The sequence below is a fragment of the Bufo gargarizans genome, unplaced genomic scaffold, assembly GCF_014858855.1.
Source record: "Bufo gargarizans isolate SCDJY-AF-19 unplaced genomic scaffold, ASM1485885v1 fragScaff_scaffold_503_pilon, whole genome shotgun sequence".
Classification (NCBI taxonomy): Eukaryota; Metazoa; Chordata; class Amphibia; order Anura; family Bufonidae; genus Bufo; species Bufo gargarizans.
The window spans coordinates 134,076-156,530 of NW_025334128.1; the positions used below are offsets into that span (position 1 = coordinate 134,076).

Here is a 22,455-nt window from a genome sequence, read left to right on the forward strand (position 1 = left end):
TAGGACAAAAATTTCAATCTTTCATGGACTCAATATGCCCCTCACGGAATACCTTGGGGTGTCTTCTTTCCGAAATGGGGTCACATGTGGGGTATTTATACTGCCCTGGCTTTTTAGGGGCCCTAAAGCGTGAGAAGAAGTCTGGAATATAAATGTCTAAAAATGTTTACGCATTTGGATTCCGTGAGGGGTATGGTGCGTCCATGTGAGATTTTATTTTTTGACACAAGTTAGTAGAATATGAGACTTTGTAAGAAAAAACAAAAACAAAAACAAACAAAAAATTTCCGCTAACTTGTGCCAAAAAAAATGTCTGAATGGAGCCTTACCGGGGGGGGACTCCCTGATCACCCCCCTGTCATTGATCACCCCCCTGTAAGGCTCCATTCAGACATCCGCATGATTTTTTACGGATCCATGGATCGGATCCACAAAACGCATGCGGACGTCTGAATGGAGCCTTACAGGAGGGTTATCAATGACAGGGGGTGATCAGGGTGATCACCCCCCTGTCACTGATCACCCCTCCTGTAAGGCTCCATTCAGACATCCGCATGATTTTTTACGGATCCATGGATACATGGATTGGATCCACAAAACGCATGCGGACGTCTGAATGGAGCCTTACAGGGGGGTTATCAATGACAGGGGGTGATCAGGGTGATCAGGGTGATCACCCCCCTGTCAATGAACACCCCCCCTGTAAGGTTCCATTCAGACATCCGCATGATTTTTTACGGATACATGGATACATGGATCGGATCCACAAAACGCATGCGGACGTCTGAATGGAGCCTTACAGGGGGGTTATCAATGACAGGGGGTGATCAGGGTGATCACCCCCCTGTCACTGATCACCCCCCCTGTAAGGCTCCATTCAGACATCCGCATGATTTTTTACGGATCCATGGATACATGGATCGGATCCACAAAACGCATGCGGACGTCTGAATGGAGCCTTACAGGGGGGTTATCAATGACAGGGGGGTGATCAGGGAGTGTATATGGGTGATCACCCGCCTGTCATTGATCACCCCCTGTAAGGCTCCATTCAGACGTCCGCATGTGTTTTGCGGATCCGATCCATGTATCCATGGATCCGTAAAAATCATGCGGACGTCTGAATGGAGCCTTACAGGGGAGTGATCAATGACAGGGGGTGATCAGGGAGTGTATATGGGTGATCACCCGCCTGTCATTGATCACCCCCCTGTAAGGCTCCATTCAGACGTCCGTATGCTTTTTGCGGATCCGATCCATGTATCCGTGGATCCGTAAAAATCATACGGACGTCTGAACGGAGCCTGACAGGGGGGTGATCAATGACAGGGCGGTGATCAATGACAGGGGGGTGATCAGGGAGTTTATATGGGGTGATCATGGGTGATCAGGGGTTTATAAGGGGTTAATAAGTGACGGGGGGGGGGTGTAGTGTAGTGTAGTGTGGTGTTTGGTGCGACTGTACTGACCTACCTGAGTCCTCTGGTGGTCGATCCTAACAAAAGGGACCACCAGAGGACCAGGTAGGAGGTATATTAGACGCTGTTATGAAAACAGCGTCTAATATACCTGTTAGGGGTTAAAAAATTCGGATCTCCAGCCTGCCAGCGAGCGATCGCCGCTGGCAGGCTGGAGATCCACTCGCTAACCTTCCGTTCCTGTGAGCGCGCGCGCCTGTGCGCGCGCGTTCACAGGAAATCTCGCGTCTCGCGAGAAGACGCGTATATGCGTCCAGGAGGAATAAAGCAACCACCTCCCGGACGCATATACGCGTACAGCGGTCGGGAGGTGGTTAATGATCTTGTAGAAGGCTTGCATAGTAAAGTATCAATTTTCGCAGATGACACTAAACTGTGTAAAGTAATTTACACTGATGAGGACAGTATACTACTACAGAGGGATCTGGATAGACTGGAGGCTTGGGCAGATAAGTGGCAGATGGGGTTTAACACTGATAAATGTAAGGTTATGCACATGGGAAGGAATAATGCAAGTCACCCGTACATACTAAATGGTAAAACACTCGGTAACACTGACATGGAAAAGGATCTAGGAATTTTAATAAACAGCAAACTAAGCTGCAAAAACCAGTGTCAGGCAGCTGCTGCCAAGGCCAACAAGATAATGGGTTGCATCAGAAGGGGCATAGATTCCCGTGATAAGAACATAGTCCTACCACTTTACAAATCGCTGGTCAGACCACACATGGAGTACTGTGTACAGTTCTGGGCTCCAGTGAACAAGGCAGACATAGCAGAGCTGGAGAAGGTCCAGAGGAGGGCAACTAAAGTAATAACTGCAATGGGGCAACTACAGTACCCTGAAAGATTATCAAAATTAGAGTTATTCACTTTAGAAAAAAGACGACTGAGGGGAGATCTAATTAATATGTATAAATATATCAGGGGACAGTACAGAGATCTATCCCATCATCTATTCATTCCCAGGACGGTGACTGTGACGAGGAGACATCCTCTGCGTCTGGAGGAAAGAAGGTTTGTACACAAACATAGAAGAGGATTCTTTACGGTAAGAGCAGTGAGACTATGGAACTCTCTGCCTGAGGAGGTGGTGATGGTGAGTACAATAAAGGAATTCAAGAGGGGCCTGGACGTATTTCTGGAGCTTAATAATATTACAGGCTATAGCTACTAGAGAGGAGTCTTCCTCTGGATCAACTTGCGGGATAACAGGCCGAACTGGATGGACAAATGTCTTTTTTCGGCCTTATGTACTATGTTACTATGTTACTATATATATCTACTGTATGTATGCATGTGTGTTTATTTATGTCTATATTTATATCTATGTATGCGTGTGTGTATGTACCTATTGTCTATATATGACTATGCATGTATTTCTCTCTCTCTCTCTCTCTCTCTCTATATATATTATGAACATTTTATGTTTTGTTTTATGAAATTTGTTGGGGATCATATTCATTGTATTCACCCTGTAAGCACACTTTTTTCCAGGCTGATGGAGGTTGTGGTTCTGACTGTGGGGTCTGCTGAGCACTGGGGATCTGATTTAGGGGGTCTGATGAGGATTGGAGGTCTGATCTGAGGGTTGCCACCTGGCTGGTAATTTAGTGCCAATGCCAGGAATTCTTTTAAACAGGCAAAAAATAATTGCCGGTATTTTCCTATATGGACTGTTACTAATGAGATCTTCCATTGTGCTCATCAGTTCAGCCTTTAACTCTGCCCCCACACACTTGTGTTAAGAACAAAAAAATTAAAAAAGAACTCCCCTCCTCCATTTGATCGCACCACTGTGAACACTCTCTGCTCACTGGATGTGCAGCACAGGACCTGCGAGACGTCATCACGCTGGAGCGCAGGTCCTGAGCTTCCAGTCAACAGTGAGCATTCACTGCAGTGCGATCAAATGGAGGAGGGGAGGTGTTTTTTTTTGTTGCATAGAGGAGGTAATAGTAATTCTGGGGGGCACTAATGGAGGCATTACTATTATTGGGGGAACTGATATTATTGGAAGCACTAATGGGGGCATTACTATTACTAAGAACATTAATATTAATGGGGGCACTATTAATACTGGGAGCCACATTATGATCCTGCATCATCATGCCCCCCACAGCCACACCACCTTTGGGTTGTGGCTTAACTTGGCCGGTATCTTTTGTTGGGAAAGGTGGCAAACCTAGCCGCATACCAGTGGTCACATTTCTCAGGGTACTTTCACACTAGCGTTATGCTTTTCCAGCATTGAGTTCCGTCACAGGGGCTCAATACCGGAAAAGAACTAATCAGTTTTATCCTAATGCATTCTGAATGGAGAGCAATCCGTTCAGGATGCATCAGGATGTCTTCAGTTGTCTTTTCAGGATGAGATAAAAATTCAGGAACACTTTTCCCATTGACATGCATTGATGCCGGATCATGCCCCGAGTGTTCCGGCAAAACGGATCCGGTATTGCGGTCTGCGCATGCTCAGACCTTAAAAAATGTTAAGAAACAAAAAAGGTTTTTGAGTTTTTCCTGAGAGACGGATCTGGCATTCCCATGCATTGTCATACGGATCAGGATCCTGATCCGTCTGACAAATGCCATCAGTTTGCCGGAATCCTCTGCTGCAAGTGTGAAAGTACCCTTAGTTGGGATGCAAATGCCACAGACGCATGCTACAAGTGGTGCAGAGCTGTGTGTGTAAAGAGCAGGTTATATATATATATATATATATATATATATATATATATTTTTTTTTTTATGAATCGCCCACACCTATACATAATCATCAGAAAACAGCATGCAGCTCCTAGCTACACAGACTGGAGCCTGGCTCCTCCCACACATGTGACTGATCACATGGTGATGACATCATAAAAGGTCCTTTACCCACTGGTATCTCATGAGTGAAACGCAGAAAGCGGAGGTTCAGCTGTCATCTTCCTTCCAGGTTAGGGGCAATGGAGCTGCTAATGTAATGTATGTGAAGGAGGAGCAGACTGTGGTGTCCTGTCTGTTATTATACTACAGGAGGAGCAGACTGTGGTGTCCTGTCTGTTATTATAATACAGGAGGAGCAGACTGTGGTGTCCTGTCTGTTATTATAATACAGGAGGAGCAGACTCTGGTGTCCTGTCTGTTATTATAATACAGGAGGAGCTGACTCTGGTGTCCTGTCTGTTATTATACTACAGGAGGAGCAGACTCTGGTGTCCTGTCTGTTATTATACTACAGGAGGAGCAGACTGTGGTGTCCTGTCTGTTATTATACTACAGTTACAGGAGGAGCAGACTCTGGTGTCCTGTCTGTTATAATACAGGAGGAGCAGACTCTGGTGTCCTGTCTGTTATTATATTACAGGAGGAGCAGACTCTGGTGTCCTGTCTGTTATTATAATACAGGAGGGAGCAGACTCTGGTGTCCTGTCTGTTATTATACTACAGGAGGAGCAGACTCTGGTGTCCTGTCTGTTATTATACTACAGGAGGAGCAGACTGTGGTGTCCTGTCTGTTATTATACTACAGGAGGAGCAGACTTGGTGTCCTGTCTGTTATTATACTACAGGAGGAGCAGACTCTGGTGTCCTGTCTGTTATTATAATACAGGAGGAGCAGACTCTGGTGTCCTGTCTGTTATTAATACCGGAGGAGCAGACTGCTGGTGTCCTGTCTGTTATTATACTACAGGAGGAGCAGACCTGGTGTCCTGTCTGTTATTATACTACAGGAGGAGCAGACTGTGGTGTCCTGTCTGTTATTATACTACAGGAGGAGCAGACTCTGGTGTCCTGTCTGTTATTATACTACAGGAGGAGCAGACTGTGGTGTCCTGTCTGTTATTATACTACAGGAGGAGCAGACTGTGTGTCCTGTCTGTTATTATACTACAGGAGGAGCAGACTCTGGTGTCCTGTCTGTTATTATAATACAGGAGGAGCAGACTCTGGTGTCCTGTCTGTTATTATAATACAGGAGGAGCAGACTCTGGTGTCCTGTCTGTTATTATACTACAGGAGGAGCAGACTCTGGTGTCCTGTCTGTTATTATATACAGGAGGAGCAGACTGTGGTGTCCTGTCTGTTATTATAATACAGGAGGAGCAGACTGTGGTGTCCTGTCTGTTATTATAATACAGGAGGAGCAGACTCTGGTGTCCTGTCTGTTATTATACTACAGGAGGAGCAGACTGTGGTGTCCTGTCTGTTATTATAATACAGGAGGAGCAGACTCTGGTGTCCTGTCTGTTATTATACTACAGGAGGAGCAGACTGTGGTGTCCTGTCTGTTATTATACTACAGGAGGGAGCAGACTCTGGTGTCCTGTCTGTTATTATAATACAGGAGGAGCAGACTCTGGTGTCCTGTCTGTTATTATACTACAGGAGGAGCAGACTCTGGTGTCCTGTCTGTTATTATAATACAGGAGGAGCAGACTGTGGTGTCCTGTCTGTTATTATAATACAGGAGGAGCAGACTCTGGTGTCCTGTCTGTTATTATACTACAGGAGGAGCAGACTGTGGTGTCCTGTCTGTTATTATAATACAGGAGGAGCAGACTGTGGTGTCCTGTCTGTTATTATACTACAGGAGGAGCAGACTGTGGTGTCCTGTCTGTTATTATACTACAGGAGGAGCAGACTCTGGTGTCCTGTCTGTTATTATACTACAGGAGGAGCAGACTCTGATGTCCTGTCTGTTATTATTATACAGGAGGAGCAGACTCTGGTGTCCTGTCTGTTATAATACAGGAGGAGCAGACTCTGGTGTCCTGTCTGTTATTATACTACAGGAGGAGCAGACTGTGGTGTCCTGTCTGTTAGTATAATACAGGAGGAGCAGACTCTGGTGTCCTGTCTGTTATTATACTACAGGAGGAGCAGACTGTGGTGTCCTGCCTGTTAGTATAATACAGGAGGAGCAGACTGTGGTGTCCTGTCTGTTATTATAATACAGGAGGAGCAGACTCTGGTGTCCTGTCTGTTATTATAATACAGGAGGAGCAGACTGTGGTGTCCTGTCTGTTATTATACTACAGGAGGAGCAGACTCTGGTGTCCTGTCTGTTATTATAATACAGAGGAGCAGACTGCGGTGTCCTGGCTGGTCCTTATATACAGGAGAGCAGACTCTGGTGTCCTGTCTGTTATTATATACAGGAGGAGCAGACTCTGGTGTCCTGTCTGTTATTATATACAGGAGGAGCAGACTGTGGTGTCCTGTCTGTTATTATAATACAGGAGGAGCAGACTCTGGTGTCCTGTCTGTTATTATAATACAGGAGGAGCAGACTCTGGTGTCCTGTCTGTTATTATACTACAGGAGGAGCAGACTCTGGTGTCCTGTCTGTTATTATAATACAGGAGGAGCAGACTCTGGTGTCCTGTCTGTTATTATACTACAGGAGGAGCAGACTCTGGTGTCCTGTCTGTTATTATACTACAGGAGGAGCAGACTTGGTGTCCTGTCTGTTATTATACTACAGGAGGAGCAGACTGTGGTGTCCTGTCTGTTATTATAATACAGGAGGAGCAGACTGTGGTGTCCTGTCTGTTATTATAATACAGGAGGAGCAGACTGTGGTGTCCTGTCTGTTATTATACTACAGGAGGAGCAGACTGTGGTGTCATGTCTGTTATTATACTACAGGAGGAGCAGACTGTGTGTCCTGTCTGTTATTATAATACAGGAGGAGCAGACTCTGGGTGTCCTGTCTGTTATTATAATACAGGAGGAGCAGACTCTGGTGTCCTGTCTGTTATTATAATACAGGAGGAGCAGACTGTGGTGTCCTGTCTGTTATTATAATACAGGAGGAGCAGACTGCTGGTGTCCCTGTCTGTTATTATAATACAGGAGGAGCAGACTCTGGTGTCCTGTCTGTTATTATTATACAGGAGGAGCAGACTGTGGTGTCCTGTCTGTTATTATAATACAGGAGGAGCAGACTGTGGTGTCCTGTCTGTTATTATACTACAGGAGGAGCAGACTGTGGTGTCCTGTCTGTTATTATAATACAGGAGGAGCAGACTGTGGTGTCCTGTCTGTTATTATAATACAGGAGGAGCAGACTCTGGTGTCCTGTCTGTTATTATACTACAGGAGGAGCAGACTCTGGTGTCCTGTCTGTTATTATACTACAGGAGGAGCAGACTCTGGTGTCCTGTCTGTTATTATACTACAGGAGGAGCAGACTCTGGTGTCCTGTCTGTTATTATACTACAGGAGGAGCAGACTCTGGTGTCCTGTCTGTTATTATACTACAGGAGGAGCAGACTCTGGTGTCCTGTCTGTTATTATACTACAGGAGGAGCAGACTCTGGTGTCCTGTCTGTTATTATACTACAGGAGGAGCAGACTCTGGTGTCCTGTCTGTTATTATACTACAGGAGGAGCAGACTCTGGTGTCCTGTCTGTTATTATAATACAGGAGGAGCAGACTGTGGTGTCCTGTCTGTTATTATACTACAGGAGGAGCAGACTCTGGTGTCCTGTCTGTTATTATACTACAGGAGGAGCAGACTCTGGTGTCCTGTCTGTTATTATACTACAGAAGGAGCAGACTCTGGTGTCCTGTCTGTTAGTATATACAGGAGGAGCAGACTGTGGTGTCCTGTCTGTTATTATACTACAGGAGGAGCAGACTCTGGTGTCCTGTCTGTTATTATACTACAGGAGGAGCAGACTCTGGTGTCCTGACTGTTATTATACTACAGGAGGAGCAGACTCTGGTGTCCTGTCTGTTATTATACTACAGGAGGAGCAGACTCTGGTGTCCTGTCTGTTATTATAATACAGGAGGAGCAGACTGTGGTGTCCTGTCTGTTATTATAATACAGGAGGAGCAGACTGTGGTGTCCTGTCTGTTATTATAATACAGGAGGAGCAGACTGTGGTGTCCTGTCTGTTATTATAATACAGGAGGAGGAGACTCTGGTGTCCTCTCTGTTATTATTATACAGGAGGAGCAGACTCTGGTGTCCTGTCTGTTATTATAATACAGGAGGAGCAGACTCTGGTGTCCTGTCTGTTATTATACTACAGGAGGAGCAGACTCTGGTGTCCTGTCTGTTATTATACTACAGGAGGAGCAGACTGTGGTGTCCTGTCTGTTATTATACTACAGGAGGAGCAGACTGTGGTGTCCTGTCTGTTATTATAATACAGGAGGAGCAGACTGTGGTGTCCTGTCTGTTATTATAATACAGGAGGAGCAGACTGTGGTGTCCTGTCTGTTATTATACTACAGGAGGAGCAGACTGTGGTGTCCTGTCTGTTATTATAATAGAGGAGGAGCAGACTGTGGTGTCCTGTCTGTTATTATAATACAGGAGGAACAGACTCTGGTGTCCTGTCTGTTATTATACTACAGGAGGAGCAGACTCTGGTGTCCTGTCTGTTATTATACTACAGGAGGAGCAGACTCTGGTGTCCTGTCTGTTATTATACTACAGGAGGAGCAGACTGTGGTGTCCTGTCTGTTATTATAATACAGGAGGAGCAGACTGTGGTGTCCTGTCTGTTATTATACTACAGGAGGAGCAGACTGTGGTGTCCTGTCTGTTATTATAATACAGGAGGAGCAGACTCTGGTGTCCTGTCTGTTATTATAATACAGGAGGAGCAGACTGTGGTGTCCTGTCTGTTATTATACTACAGGAGGAGCAGACTGTGGTGTCCTGTCTGTTATTATACTACAGGAGGAGCAGACTGTGGTGTCCTGTCTGTTATTATACTACAGGAGGAGCAGACTGTGGTGTCCTGTCTGTTATTATACTACAGGAGGAGCAGACTCTGGTGTCCTGTCTGTTATTATACTACAGGAGGAGCAGACTGTGGTGTCCTGTCTGTTATTATAATACAGGGGGAGCAGACTGTGGTGTCCTGTCTGTTATTATACTACAGGAGGAGCAGACTCTGGTGTCCTGTCTGTTATTATAATACAGGAGGAGCAGACTCTGGTGTCCTGTCTGTTATTATACTACAGGAGGAGCAGACTGTGGTGTCCTGTCTGTTATTATACTACAGGAGGAGCAGACTCTGGTGTCCTGTCTGTTATTATACTACAGGAGGAGCAGACTGTGGTGTCCTGCCTGTTAGTATAATACAGGAGGAGCAGACTGTGGTGTCCTGTCTGTTATTATAATACAGGAGGAGCAGACTGTGGTGTCCTGTCTGTTATTATACTACAGGAGGAGCAGACTCTGGTGTCCTGTCTGTTATTATAATACAGGAGGAGCAGACTCTGGTGTCCTGTCTGTTATTATAATACAGGAGGAGCAGACTCTGGTGTCCTGTCTGTTATTATATACAGGAGGAGCAGACTGTGGTGTCCTGTCTGTTATTATACTACAGGAGGAGCAGACTCTGGTGTCCTGTCTGTTATTATAATACAGGAGGAGCAGACTCTGGTGTCCTGTCTGTTATTATAATACAGGAGGAGCAGACTGTGGTGTCCTGTCTGTTATTATACAGGAGGAGCAGACTCTGGTGTCCTGTCTGTTATTATACTACAGGAGGAGCAGACTCTGGTGTCCTGTCTGTTATTATATACAGGAGGAGCAGACTCTGGTGTCCTGTCTGTTATTATAGTACAGGAGGAGCAGACTCTGGTGTCCTGTCTGTTATTATAGTACAGGTAGGAGCAGACTCTGGTGTCCTGTCTGTTATTATACTACAGGAGGAGCAGACTCTGGTGTCCTGTCTGTTATTATACTACAGGAGGAGCAGACTCTGGTGTCCTGTCTGTTATTATAATACAGGAGGAGCAGACTGTGGTGTCCTGTCTGTTATTATAATACAGGAGGAGCAGACTCTGGTGTCCTGTCTGTTATTATACTACAGGAGGAGCAGACTCTGGTGTCCTGTCTGTTATTATACTACAGGAGGAGCAGACTGTGGTGTCCTGTCTGTTATTATATACAGGAGGAGCAGACTGTGGTGTCCTGTCTGTTATTATAATACAGGAGGAGCAGACTCTGGTGTCCTGTCTGTTATTATACTACAGGAGGAGCAGACTGTGGTGTCCTGTCTGTTATTATAATACAGGAGGAGCAGACTCTGGTGTCCTGTCTGTTATTATAATACAGGAGGAGCAGACTCTGGTGTCCTGTCTGTTATTATATACAGGAGGAGCAGACTGTGGTGTCCTGTCTGTTATTATAATACAGGAGGAGCAGACTCTGGTGTCCTGTCTGTTATTATACTACAGGAGGAGCAGACTCTGGTGTCCTGTCTGTTATTATACTACAGGAGGAGCAGACTGTGGTGTCCTGTCTGTTATTATAATACAGGAGGAGCAGACTGTGGTGTCCTGTCTGTTATTATAATACAGGAGGAGCAGACTGTGGTGTCCTGTCTGTTATTATAATACAGGAGGAGCAGACTGTGGTGTCCTGTCTGTTATTATAATACAGGAGGAGCAGACTGTGGTGTCCTGTCTGTTATTATACTACAGGAGGAGCAGACTGTGGTGTCCTGTCTGTTATTATACTACTGGAGGAGCAGACTCTGGTGTCCTGTCTGTTATTATTATACAGGAGGAGCAGACTGTGGTGTCCTGTCTGTTATTATAATACAGGAGGAGCAGACTCTGGTGTCCTGTCTGTTATTATAATACAGGAGGAGCAGACTCTGGTGTCCTGTCTGTTATTATTATACAGGAGGAGCAGACTCTGGTGTCCTGTCTGTTATTATAATACAGGAGGAGCAGACTGTGGTGTCCTGTCTGTTATTATACTACAGGAGGAGCAGACTGTGGTGTCCTGTCTGTTATTATAATACAGGAGGAGCAGACTGTGGTGTCCTGTCTGTTATTATAATACAGGAGGAGCAGACTCTGGTGTCCTGTCTGTTATTATACTACAGGAGGAGCAGACTCTGGTGTCCTGTCTGTTATTATACTACAGGAGGAGCAGACTCTGGTGTCCTGTCTGTTATTATATTACAGGAGGAGCAGACTCTGGTGTCCTGTCTGTTATTATACTACAGGAGGAGCAGACTCTGGTGTCCTGTCTGTTATTATAATACAGGAGGAGCAGACTGTGGTGTCCTGTCTGTTATTATACTACAGGAGGAGCAGACTGTGGTGTCCTGTCTGTTATTATACTACAGGAGGAGCAGACTCTGGTGTCCTGTCTGTTATTATACTACAGGAGGAGCAGACTCTGGTGTCCTGTCTGTTATTATACTACAGGAGGAGCAGACTCTGGTGTCCTGTCTGTTATTATACTACAGGAGGAGCAGACTGTGGTGTCCTGTCTGTTATTATACTACAGGAGGAGCAGACTGTGGTGTCCTGTCTGTTATTATACTACAGAAGGAGCAGACTCTGGTGTCCTGTCTGTTATTATAATACAGGAGGAGCACATTCTGGTGTCCTGTCTGTTATTATAATACAGGAGGAGCACATTCTGGTGTCCTGTCTGTTATTATAATACAGGAGGAGCAGACTCTGGTGTCCTGTCTGTTATTATAATACAGGAGGAGCAGACTCTGGTGTCCTGTCTGTTATTATACTACAGGAGGAGCAGACTGTGGTGTCCTGTCTGTTATTATACTACAGGAGGAGCAGACTCTGGTGTCCTGTCTGTTATTATAATACAGGAGGAGCAGACTGTGGTGTCCTGTCTGTTATTATAATACAGGAGGAGCAGACTCTGGTGTCCTGTCTGTTATTATACTACAGGAGGAGCAGACTGTGGTGTCCTGTCTGTTATTATACTACAGGAGGAGCAGACTGTGGTGTCCTGTCTGTTATTATACTACAGAAGGAGCAGACTCTGGTGTCCTGTCTGTTATTATACTACAGGAGGAGCAGACTCTGGTGTCCTGTCTGTTATTATACTACAGGAGGAGCAGACTGTGGTGTCCTGTCTGTTATTATACTACAGGAGGAGCAGACTGTGGTGTCCTGTCTGTTATTATACTACAGGAGGAGCAGACTCTGGTGTCCTGTCTGTTATTATACTACAGGAGGAGCAGACTCTGGTGTCCTGTCTTATTATAATATAGGAGGAGCAGACTGTGGTGTCCTGTCTGTTATTATAATACAGGAGGAGCAGACTCTGGTGTCCTGTCTGTTATTATAATACAGGAGGAGCAGACTCTGGTGTCCTGTCTGTTATTATATACAGGAGGAGCAGACTCTGGTGTCCCGTCTGTTATTATATACAGGAGGAGCAGACTCTGGTGTCCTGTCTGTTATTATAATACAGGAGGAGCAGACTGTGGTGTCCCGTCTGTTATTATATACAGGAGGAGCAGACTCTAGTGTCCTGTCTTTTTATCATAATACAGGAGGAGCAGACTGTGGTGTCCCATCTGTTATTATAATACAGGAGGAGCAGACTCTGGTGTCCTGTCTGTTATTATACTACAGGAGGAGCAGACTCTGGTGTCCTGTCTGTTATTATACTACAGGAGGAGCAGACTCTGGTGTCCTGTCTGTTATTATACTACAGGAGGAGCAGACTCTGGTGTCCTGTCTGTTATTATACTACAGGAGGAGCAGACTGTGGTGTCCTGTCTGTTATTATAATACAGGAGGAGCAGACTCTGGTTTCCTGTCTGTTATTATACTACAGGAGGAGCAGACTCTGGTTTCCTGTCTGTTATTATACTACAGGAGGAGCAGACTCTGGTGTCCTGTCTGTTATTATAATACAGGAGGAGCAGACTCTGGTGTCCTGTCTGGTTATGATGATGAAAATATTATATATACAGCACCCACCAAGCATAAAGTGCTGACAGCCATATCCAAAAGCTGATCCATAAATCCAATGCAGAAGAAGAGGCCCCATCCAACAATTTGAATAACTGTGCTTTTATATACCTACCACTAAAACGAAATCTCGCCTTCAATGCCCTTTGCTCAGGTCTACATCTAGGCTGCAGGGATGTAAAACCTTGTGTTGTCCAGTCACTACTGCCATGTGTTACATCACTGTGTGCACTGAAACGTGTGGGACTGGTTAGGGGAGGCAGCTATTAACTGGTGGCTCCAGGTTTTTGATACGTTAATGAATCCCGTCACTTGCGTTCAGTCTCATCTGGTAAAAAATGATCTCACTCTTTAGATCAGATGTCCACTTCTTATAGGCCCTGAGGTCAAGATGAATTATTGCTGACTCTGTGAAGATGGAAAAAGACAGGACAGATAAGACTGGGGTTATATTAAATCTCACCCTGGAGATCATCTACCTGCTGACCGGAGAGGTGAGGAATCCTGGATTTATCTCATATCACACAACTTTTCTCTCTACTGGTTAGACGAGGATGTAACTGAGGGATATTAATCAGGGTCTCCCTTTATACACAGGATTACACAGTAGTGAAGAAGACATCTGGTGAGTGTGTGACCCCCAGCAGCCATCATTATGTGTCAGGAGGATGTAGCAGCCCGACCATGGAGTCTCCACATCACTCACTGATTACAGAGAGAACCGATGAGCAGAAGATCCTAGAACTCGCCAACAAGATCATTGAGCTGCTGACTGGAGAGGTGAACGATGTTGTGTATGATGATGTCATGACTGAGAACCACCAGCACCTTATATCACTGGGTAAGAGGTCACCTAGATGCCACCACATCTGATCATCCCATCTGGCCAGTGTATTCAGTGACTGTGTGTGTTTCCTACAGACGGATCCTGTAACAGATATCTACCCGAGAGATGCCCCAGTCCTTTGTATTCCCAGGATTGCTCAGAGGAAAATCACAATGTTCCACGAGATTATCAGGTAGATGCAGCTGAGGCTTTTACAACGATTGACTTATCTCACATAATGGTAGGGTTACCACAGAGTTTGACAGAGCCAGGGGGAGCACGCAAAGGTATAAGAGGCACAGTGGTATGGCAGTGGGTGTAGAAGCACTGTGTTAACCAACAGATTTGTTATCCTGGTGTTTCACGCTGGTCTTTGATAACCCCTGCACCGCTGGAGGATATGTTTAAGTTGGAATAGATTTCAATTATCATTAATGCTTGAAAACTGAATCCATTGGGACATGTGGCCCCTTTCATAAAGTGGTGAGGCTGGCATTGTAACACCACTTGCTCCTAAAAGTAGGAGCAATGGTGTTTAAAAAGTTGCAATCCTTAAGTTTAGGACTTTTTATACGCCAGCTTCAGGGGCATAGTAAATGACCAGAAAAAAGGCGTAACCATTCAATGCCCCAGAAGTATCGCAGGAAAATAACCATCTTCTTCAGATGTCTGTAGACAAAGCCTTGAGTAAGCTCTTGAGGTTTTTCACAATATTTTCTTACAGCCTCAAAGTAAGGCCGAATGCACACGGCCGTGAGCGGTCCGTGGAACTGCGGCCTGGATTCCTGCTGAGTGCAGGAGCGCACGGCGTCATTGGTTGCTATGACGCCGTGCGCTCCCTGCTGCCGCCACAGTACAGTAATACACTGGTATAGATCATACCAGTGTATTACTGTATTGTGGCGGCAGCAGGGAGCGCACGGCATCATAGCAACCAATGACGCTGTGCGCTCCTGCACTCAGCAGGAATCCAGGCCGCGGTTCCACGGACCGCTAACAGCCGTGAACAACGGCCATGTGCATTCGGCCTAAATCGAAAGCACCAGCCTAGCCTGGCGATATGGACTAAAATCTATATTGCAATATAATTTGATGCATGTTCAATATAACGATATATTGCGATATATTATTTTCTTCTACATGTATACAAATTACATGGCCATCATCATCCATGTCCCCCAGCCAGCGCCATCAGCCCCATGCCATTGCCATAATCCATGTCCCCCAGACAGCGCCATCAGCCATTGCCATTTGCCATCATCTATGTTCCCCAGCCAGAGCCATTAGCCCCATTTCACTGCCACCATCATCATGTCTCACAGCCAGTGCCATCAGCCACATGCCATTGCCACCATTATCATGTCCCCCAGCCAGCGCCATCAGCCCCATGCTATAGCCATCCACCCCCCAGTAGATTCGGGCCCCTGCTAATATACTTGCCTTTCATGCAGGGTGCGCGGCTGGCTGATGTAGTCCGCAGGAGACGGACCGCGTCTTCTTCCCAGCATGCACTGGGAGGGACCTGACATCACACACAGCGTCAGCCAGCGCGCTGAAGATGTGTACACGCAAGGCCCTGGCCAGTGCAGCGCGGTGCAGTGTCGGGAGGCCATGGAGCGGTGAGTGAGAAGCTTTTTCAATTCACTACCGCTCCGTGGTCATCTATCACGATATAGCTAAAATCTATATCGTTGCCCGAATTTATGGCGATATCGTATATTGTTTATATCGCCCACCCCTACACCAGCCCTAATTAGATATACCATATTACTGGAGGAAATCAAGAATGCCAGCATTGGACATTTCTAGTGGAGACCCTTGTGATTACTATTACTATGACAGCGAGGTTTTTATATTTCTGGTAATTTAGGATGAAGATCTTATTCATATTAAAGTTGAGGTTGTAGAGGATGAAGAAGAGACAGACTTTATGGACGATCAGCAGTGTAAGGAGGAGGAGATACCTGAAGATATCAGCCCAGGTGAGTAATAACTAATAAATCAAGAGAAGCATCATGATTACCCTTCAGACATGTCTCTTATAGTCCACCCTGCATACTCATGAGAAGTCTCTGTACTGTGGAGGAGACTGTAGTCATCAGCCAATCTTCTCACTTTATATCAAGACTTGTCATGACTGACCACTCTAGTAAGACACTAGTCTAGAGGACTTCAGTCTGCCCCATGCACTAGGACTTTTGGTGTCTGTTGTTCCTCCTGACAATACACATGGAAATGGTCATGTGTCTTAACCTGTTTGGTAAATCTGCCAGCATCAGTATCTGTTTTATATGAGAAATCTCAGATGTGACTGTTTATTGTCCCGTGGGTATCCAACAGTGGCCTGCAGTTTAGATAAAACTTTAAGGCAGGGATCAGCAACCTTCGGCGCTCCATACATTTCTATGGGAGTTTGGAGAAGAGCAGAGTAAGTATGCGTGTTGGGAGTTGTAGTTTCACAACAGCTGGAGTGCCAGGGGTTGCCCACCCCTGCTTTAAGGGAACCTGTCATCTAGTTTGGGGCCACTAAACCATCAACATGCTGTTGGTATGCATAATGGCATGCTAGTGGTTTAATGGCCAAAACTAGGTGACAGGTTCCCATTTAAAGGAGTTGTTTCATCTGAGACATTTCAGGCATATCGCTAGGATATACCACCAATGTCAGATAGGTGTGGATCCTATCTCCTGTAGCAATTAGTGAAGGAGGGGAAGGTAAACAGCTAATAACATGAGAACTCGATATTTCTCATTGATAAAACATATTAGAAAGTTTATTCTGGTTCTATTGATTTATGTAAAGTTGTGTGAAAGTACAATGATTCTTTGATTCTTAAATATGCACTTTATTTTTTTAACAGAAGCACACAAAAGTTGTGATACATCAAAAGAACGTATTATTTCAACTGGAGTTTGTGAAATGGAAACTCGGGATAGCATTCAAGATTCCTCAGGAGTAGAGCATCTGACTCGAAAGCAACCCTCAGATCTCTCGTCTGCAGCCTCCAGTCATGAGCGATGTTATGATAAATCAAATAGCCTTACAAGTTGTAGTATAGATAGTGGGAGGAAAATCTATCCGTGCGCTGAGTGTGGGAAAGGATTTCACAACAGTGCAAATCTGTCCCGACATCTGAGGATTCACACGGGTTTGAAGCCATTTTCTTGTTGCGAATGTGGCAAATCTTTTACGCATAAATCTATGCTTGATGCTCATCAGAGAATTCACACAGGGGAGAAGCCATTTACATGTTCAGAGTGTGGCAGGTGTTTTACCCAAAAATCCCATCTCATCAAGCATCAGGTTATACACACTGGAGAGAAGCCGTTTTTGTGTTCGGAGTGCGGGAAATGTTTTATGCAGAAATCAGACCTCCTAAAACATCTGAAAGTCCACACAGGGGAGAAGCCGTTTCCATGTTCTCAGTGTGGGAGGCGTTTTGCAAGTAAATTGGATCTGGTCAACCATCAGCGGATGCACACTGGGGAGAAGCCATTTCCGTGCTTTGAATGCGGGAAATGTTTTACACAAAAATCAATTCTTGTGAATCATATAAAAATCCACACAGGAGAGAGACCACATCAGTGTCCTGATTGCGGGAAATGTTTTGCTCAAAAATCCAAGCTTCTGGGCCATCATAGAACTCATACAGGAGAGAAGCCATATTCTTGTTCTGACTGTGGGAAAATTTTTGGACACAAGTCGAGTCTTGTCAAACATAATCAAAGAGTTCACACAGCAACTAGTTGAAACATTGTTACAGTACTTAGTATACTTGTTTGAAGTCAGTACATAAGGACCATATGTTCTCGAGGACAGACCCACCAGAAGCCATAAATACTAAGTATATACCAGACCCCCAGACACAACCAGGATATGTGTGCTCTGTTTATATATATATTCTTTTAAGCCAATCTGCTATGGAGCTCCATATCCTACATAAAATGTTTTCCATTTGATGGATGCAAAGGAGTGATGGAGGTGGTCGTGTAGTCTCTATGTAGCTGCCATACATTTGAGTAGGTATTCGTATAGTAATTTATAGTGGGCTCTATTCTGAATATTCTGAAACCCACACACAATGATGTCACTTTGCAGAGAAACGTTACCACAGCTACTCTCTACTAAGCCTAATAATAGGTGCCATTTTTTTATCTGTACAGATCACTTTCAGCAGCCAACTCATTATCATCACAGGCAGGATTTTAATGACAGATACCACGTCTATATGTACATAAGTATTCACAAATGATTGTCAAATTGTATCTGTTCTTTCCTTGTACAAAAACCTTTTCACAGGCCACAGAGTATGTGTAGAAGATTCTCTTGTAGAAGTTGAGTGCTCTCCAGTCTGTTATGCCACATGGCAGCTGCTCTAACTAGTATTGAAGGGGCTGTGCAGCCAGTACATATTGATAACCCATCCTCGGGAAAGGTCTTCAATATCTGATCGGCGGGGATGCCAGGTAGTGTTGAGCGAATCGAAGCCAAACAAATTTACTTAGATCCGAATTTCAGGAGAAATTCGATTTGCCACAAAGCCGAATTTCCTTGCGCTTCGTGGTAATGAATCTATTTTTGCTGAAACGGTGGCACAAAAAAAGAAATTGCTTGTGGAGAAGCCTTTGCAGCCATCTTGATTGAAGATACCATGCGAAATCTTGCGCAGGGTGCCGTGTGACATCACCACACCAGAACGCTGGCTGAGTTTGGTGACATCATCAGTGATGACGTCACTGCGCGCGGCCAGTGTGATGAAATCATCACATCGCCACGTGAGATTTCGCACGGTGTGTTCAATCAAGATGGCCACACCGTGAGCAAATGGAAAAGGTGAGTATGTTTTTTTTTTTTTTACCGGATTAACCCACAATTGTAGTATCAGATGCTGTGATCAGCGATAAACGTGACATCTGAGGGGTTCAAACACGGAGGGCGGCGTAAGTGCCATTCCCGTCATTGCGCCCGCTCCATACAAAGGAATGCGCTTTGTGGTAAAATAATTTGTCACAAATTAAATTTCTTTGTGAAATTGGGCAAAGCAGTCGAATCGAATTTTTAATCATTGAATTTTTCATAACTTTGCTCTAGTGTCGGGAGTTGGATCCCTGACAGCTGCAGTTACAGGGAGATGTGCCGTGTCCAGCTGGGGCGGTGTGCTTGTAAGCACAAGCCTGTATTACATTGAGGAAGTTGAAAGCCGGCAGGGAGCGCTTTTTCTTAGGTAAGAGCGCCACCTGCTGGCTTTATAATGAAATGTCAGCCTGGAGGCTGGGAATTAACCTCTTCCTGCCTTGACTGTGGCAGAAAGGGGTTAATTCACTTTAAAAAATAAAAAAAGTTAATAAAAAAATAATAATAAAAAAAAAATATTAAAAGATATTGCAATACTTACTAGTATTAGCAATAGTAATTAGACTACATACACACCCATACAAACATCTCGGCCCTTTTTCGTTCATCAAAAATATATATTTATTAGTTTTAGCAATAGTATAGTGGAATTTGTATGTGTAAAATATTCAAACATACACACATTTGTCTATTTTAAAAATCTAGGTATTTGTTTTAGTTATAAATATACAAACGCATGTAAAAAATTAAAAACCCTTAAAATGTCCAAACTTTCTCTACATGATAAATGACACTTACTGAAGTAGGACAACCCCTTTAAGGTACCAAATTGGCAGGCAGCAGCGTAATTGAAAATAAGTGAAGGACAGCGCAGGTAAAAAAGAATCATAGTCAGGAAACAGTCCACGGTCAGGGCAGACAGCAAACAACCGCAGTCAAAAAGCAGGCTAGGGTTGGGGCAGGCAGCAAACTATTGTAGTCCAAAAACGGTCAAAACACATAATCCATTAGGGCGGACACATAAAAGCGAGTTGAATGCGATAATCTCGCAGCATGCATCAGTGAGAGGTCCTGTTCTGACCTTTGCTCTACTGACAGAATTGTACAGCATTATACTGATTTATAATGCGACCTGAAAGTCCTGGAATATATTGTATTAAAGGGATTGTCCGAGTTATATAAAAATAAATAGCACTGTAAATCTGATGGTCAGCAATATACATAATCTAGGCAAGTTTTAGGCAAACAAATCCTATTTCCTAATTTCCCTAGTTCTCTTCCTGCCCTTTGTTTACCTTCAATAACAACAATCTCTGAGGTTTTCGTCATAAATATTAATGCCCCTCCCCCGCTCTGCAAAGGGAGTGAATTAAAGTCTGCCCTGAGGGACATGTCTGACTGCTGGGATACTCACCAGCATGTTGTATGTGTAGGACTACAAGTACCAGCTGTACAATGACACGGCTGATACATACAGGATCTTCCCCCTACCTGTTTTTGTGCAATGCTCTGCAGAACTCCTTCAGTCCGTTAGCTCCTGTGCCCAGCATTTGTCTCTTCACTGTCTGCAGCTGCTCAGCAAAGCCTCAAGCTGAGTCTGTGCTGCTGAAGGGGTTAATCTTTCCTGAAGAATCCTGGGAGAGGGAGACACAGGGCAGATGTCAGTGCAGGGGGGCAGGGCCGGACTGGGACAAAAAATAGGCCCGGGCATTTTTGACTGAGCAGCCCAATCACATGACCCCCAACAGGCCCCACCCCCTTGCAGTCTAGGGGCAGAGCCAAACCTGGAAGCACAATTGAGGGGCAGGGCCAGCCACCAACACACAAGCTTTGCAACAATATAGGAAGCTACAGAAAAGTCTTATAATATCCTCAGTGGATCTCAACCTCCCAATCCTCCACACCCTGTACAGGTCAGTGCCCCCGAAATTGCACTCACAGTTCTCCAGCAACTCTGGCAAATACCACCTATTCCGTACAGGGTGGGTTTACATCTGCGTTATGCCATTCCGTTATAGGTTCCGTTTCAAACGGAATATAACGGAATGGCCAGATGGAATGCAAAACGGAAACCTTTAAGGGTCCATTCACACGTCCGTTGTTTCTTTCCTGATCTGTTCCGTTTTTTGCAGAACAGATCTGGACCAGTTCTGAACCCATTCATTTTCAATGGGTCCTGAAAAAAAATCAGACATTGAGCTGTCCGATTTTTTTCAGGACCTATTGAAAATGAATGGGTCCAGATCTGTTCCGCAAAAAACGGAACAGATCAGGAAAGAAACAATGGACGTGTGAATGGACCCTAAGAGACATTCCATTTTGCTCTGTCCTAATAGAAGTTTATGAGAAAGCATAACGGATCAGTCTGGGTCCCCTTATGCAAGACGGAAAACAAAGTCCTGTCGACAGGACTTTGTTTTCCGTCTTGCATAACAGTAACCAGATGGATCCGTTTTGATTCCCATAGACTTTTAAGAGGACGGAGAGCAAACGGAATGCCTCTTGCAGAGTCTGCACTGTACGAGAGGTAGCAGTGGCTGTTAAGGGGAAAGTTCCAGAGCACAATGACAGCCCCAGAGCCTGCAGGACATCAGAGAGGCCTGGGGTCCACATTATAGCACCACTACATTTACTTATTATCAAAAAGCATCATACATAACCAAGCAAAAGCCAGAATATAATAAAAGACAAAAACATTAAACTACATTTATAATAAAACAATTTACTTACAAAAGAAGCTGTTCAGTCGTCTGCTGTGCTTCCACTGATTATTTGCCCTCCTTTCTGTCTCTCCTCAGTGCGCAGGCGCACTGTTATGGGGGATCTGTGGATGACAGTATGACACACTGTTATGGGGGATCTGTGGATGACAGTATGACACACTGTTATGGGGGACCTGTGGATGACACACTGTTATGGGGGTCCTGTGGATGACACACTGTTATGGGGGACCTGTGGATGACACACTGTTATGGGGGACCTGTGGATGACACACTGTTATGGGGGACCTGTGGATGACACACTGTTATGGGGGACCTGTGGATGACACACTGTTATGGGGGACCTGTGGATGACACACTGTTATGGGGGACCTGTGGATGACACACTGTTATGGGGGACCTGTGGATGACACACTGTTATGGGCATCAGTGGATGACACACGGTTATGGGGGCATCTGTGGATGACAGTATGACATACTGTTATGGGGGACCTGTGGATGACACACTGTTATGGGGGATCTGTGGATGACGCACTGTTATGGGGGATCTGTGGATGACACACTGTTATGGGGGCATCTGTGGATGACACACTGTTATGGGGGATCTGTGGATGACACACTGTTATGGGGGACCTGTGGATGACACACTGTTATGGGGGACCTGTGGATGACACACTGTTATGGGCATCTGTGGATGACACACTGTTATGGGCATCAGTGGATGACACACGGTTATGGGGGCATCTGTGGATGACACACTGTTATGGGGGACCTGTGGATGACACACTGTTATGGGGGACCTGTGGATGACACACTGTTATGGGGGACCTGTGGATGACACACTGTTATGGGGGACCTGTGGATGA

The 22,455-nt window shown here is 45.1% G+C and overlaps 1 protein-coding gene and 1 long non-coding RNA gene across 4 annotated transcripts in view; one reads left to right on the top strand and one right to left on the bottom strand.

Moving 5' to 3' along the window:
• LOC122922582 (zinc finger protein OZF-like) overlaps positions 1-17,988 on the top strand; it is a 34,491-nt gene extending 16,503 nt beyond the window's left edge. The window contains exons 1-6 of one of the 3 annotated variants that reach the window (XM_044273247.1): positions 4,366-4,419; positions 13,544-13,682; positions 13,786-14,029; positions 14,110-14,207; positions 15,885-15,996; positions 16,876-17,988. In XM_044273247.1, coding sequence (XP_044129182.1) covers positions 13,605-13,682; positions 13,786-14,029; positions 14,110-14,207; positions 15,885-15,996; positions 16,876-17,765 — 1,422 coding nt within the window. In that variant the 5' untranslated portion in view covers positions 4,366-4,419; positions 13,544-13,604 and the 3' untranslated portion in view covers positions 17,766-17,988. Of the gene's footprint in view, positions 1-4,365; positions 4,420-13,543; positions 13,683-13,785; positions 14,030-14,109; positions 14,208-15,884; positions 15,997-16,875 lie in introns of those variants that run through there. The other 2 variants (XM_044273248.1, XM_044273249.1) reach the window with 2 other exon arrangements.
• On the bottom strand, positions 17,585-21,653 carry LOC122922583. Its single transcript, XR_006387145.1, has 3 exons — positions 21,600-21,653; positions 20,361-20,503; positions 17,585-17,692 (listed from the first exon to the last, which is right to left on the bottom strand). It is a non-coding gene; the product is annotated as an uncharacterized LOC122922583 (long non-coding RNA).
• Between the last annotated feature and the right edge of the window lie 802 nt (positions 21,654-22,455).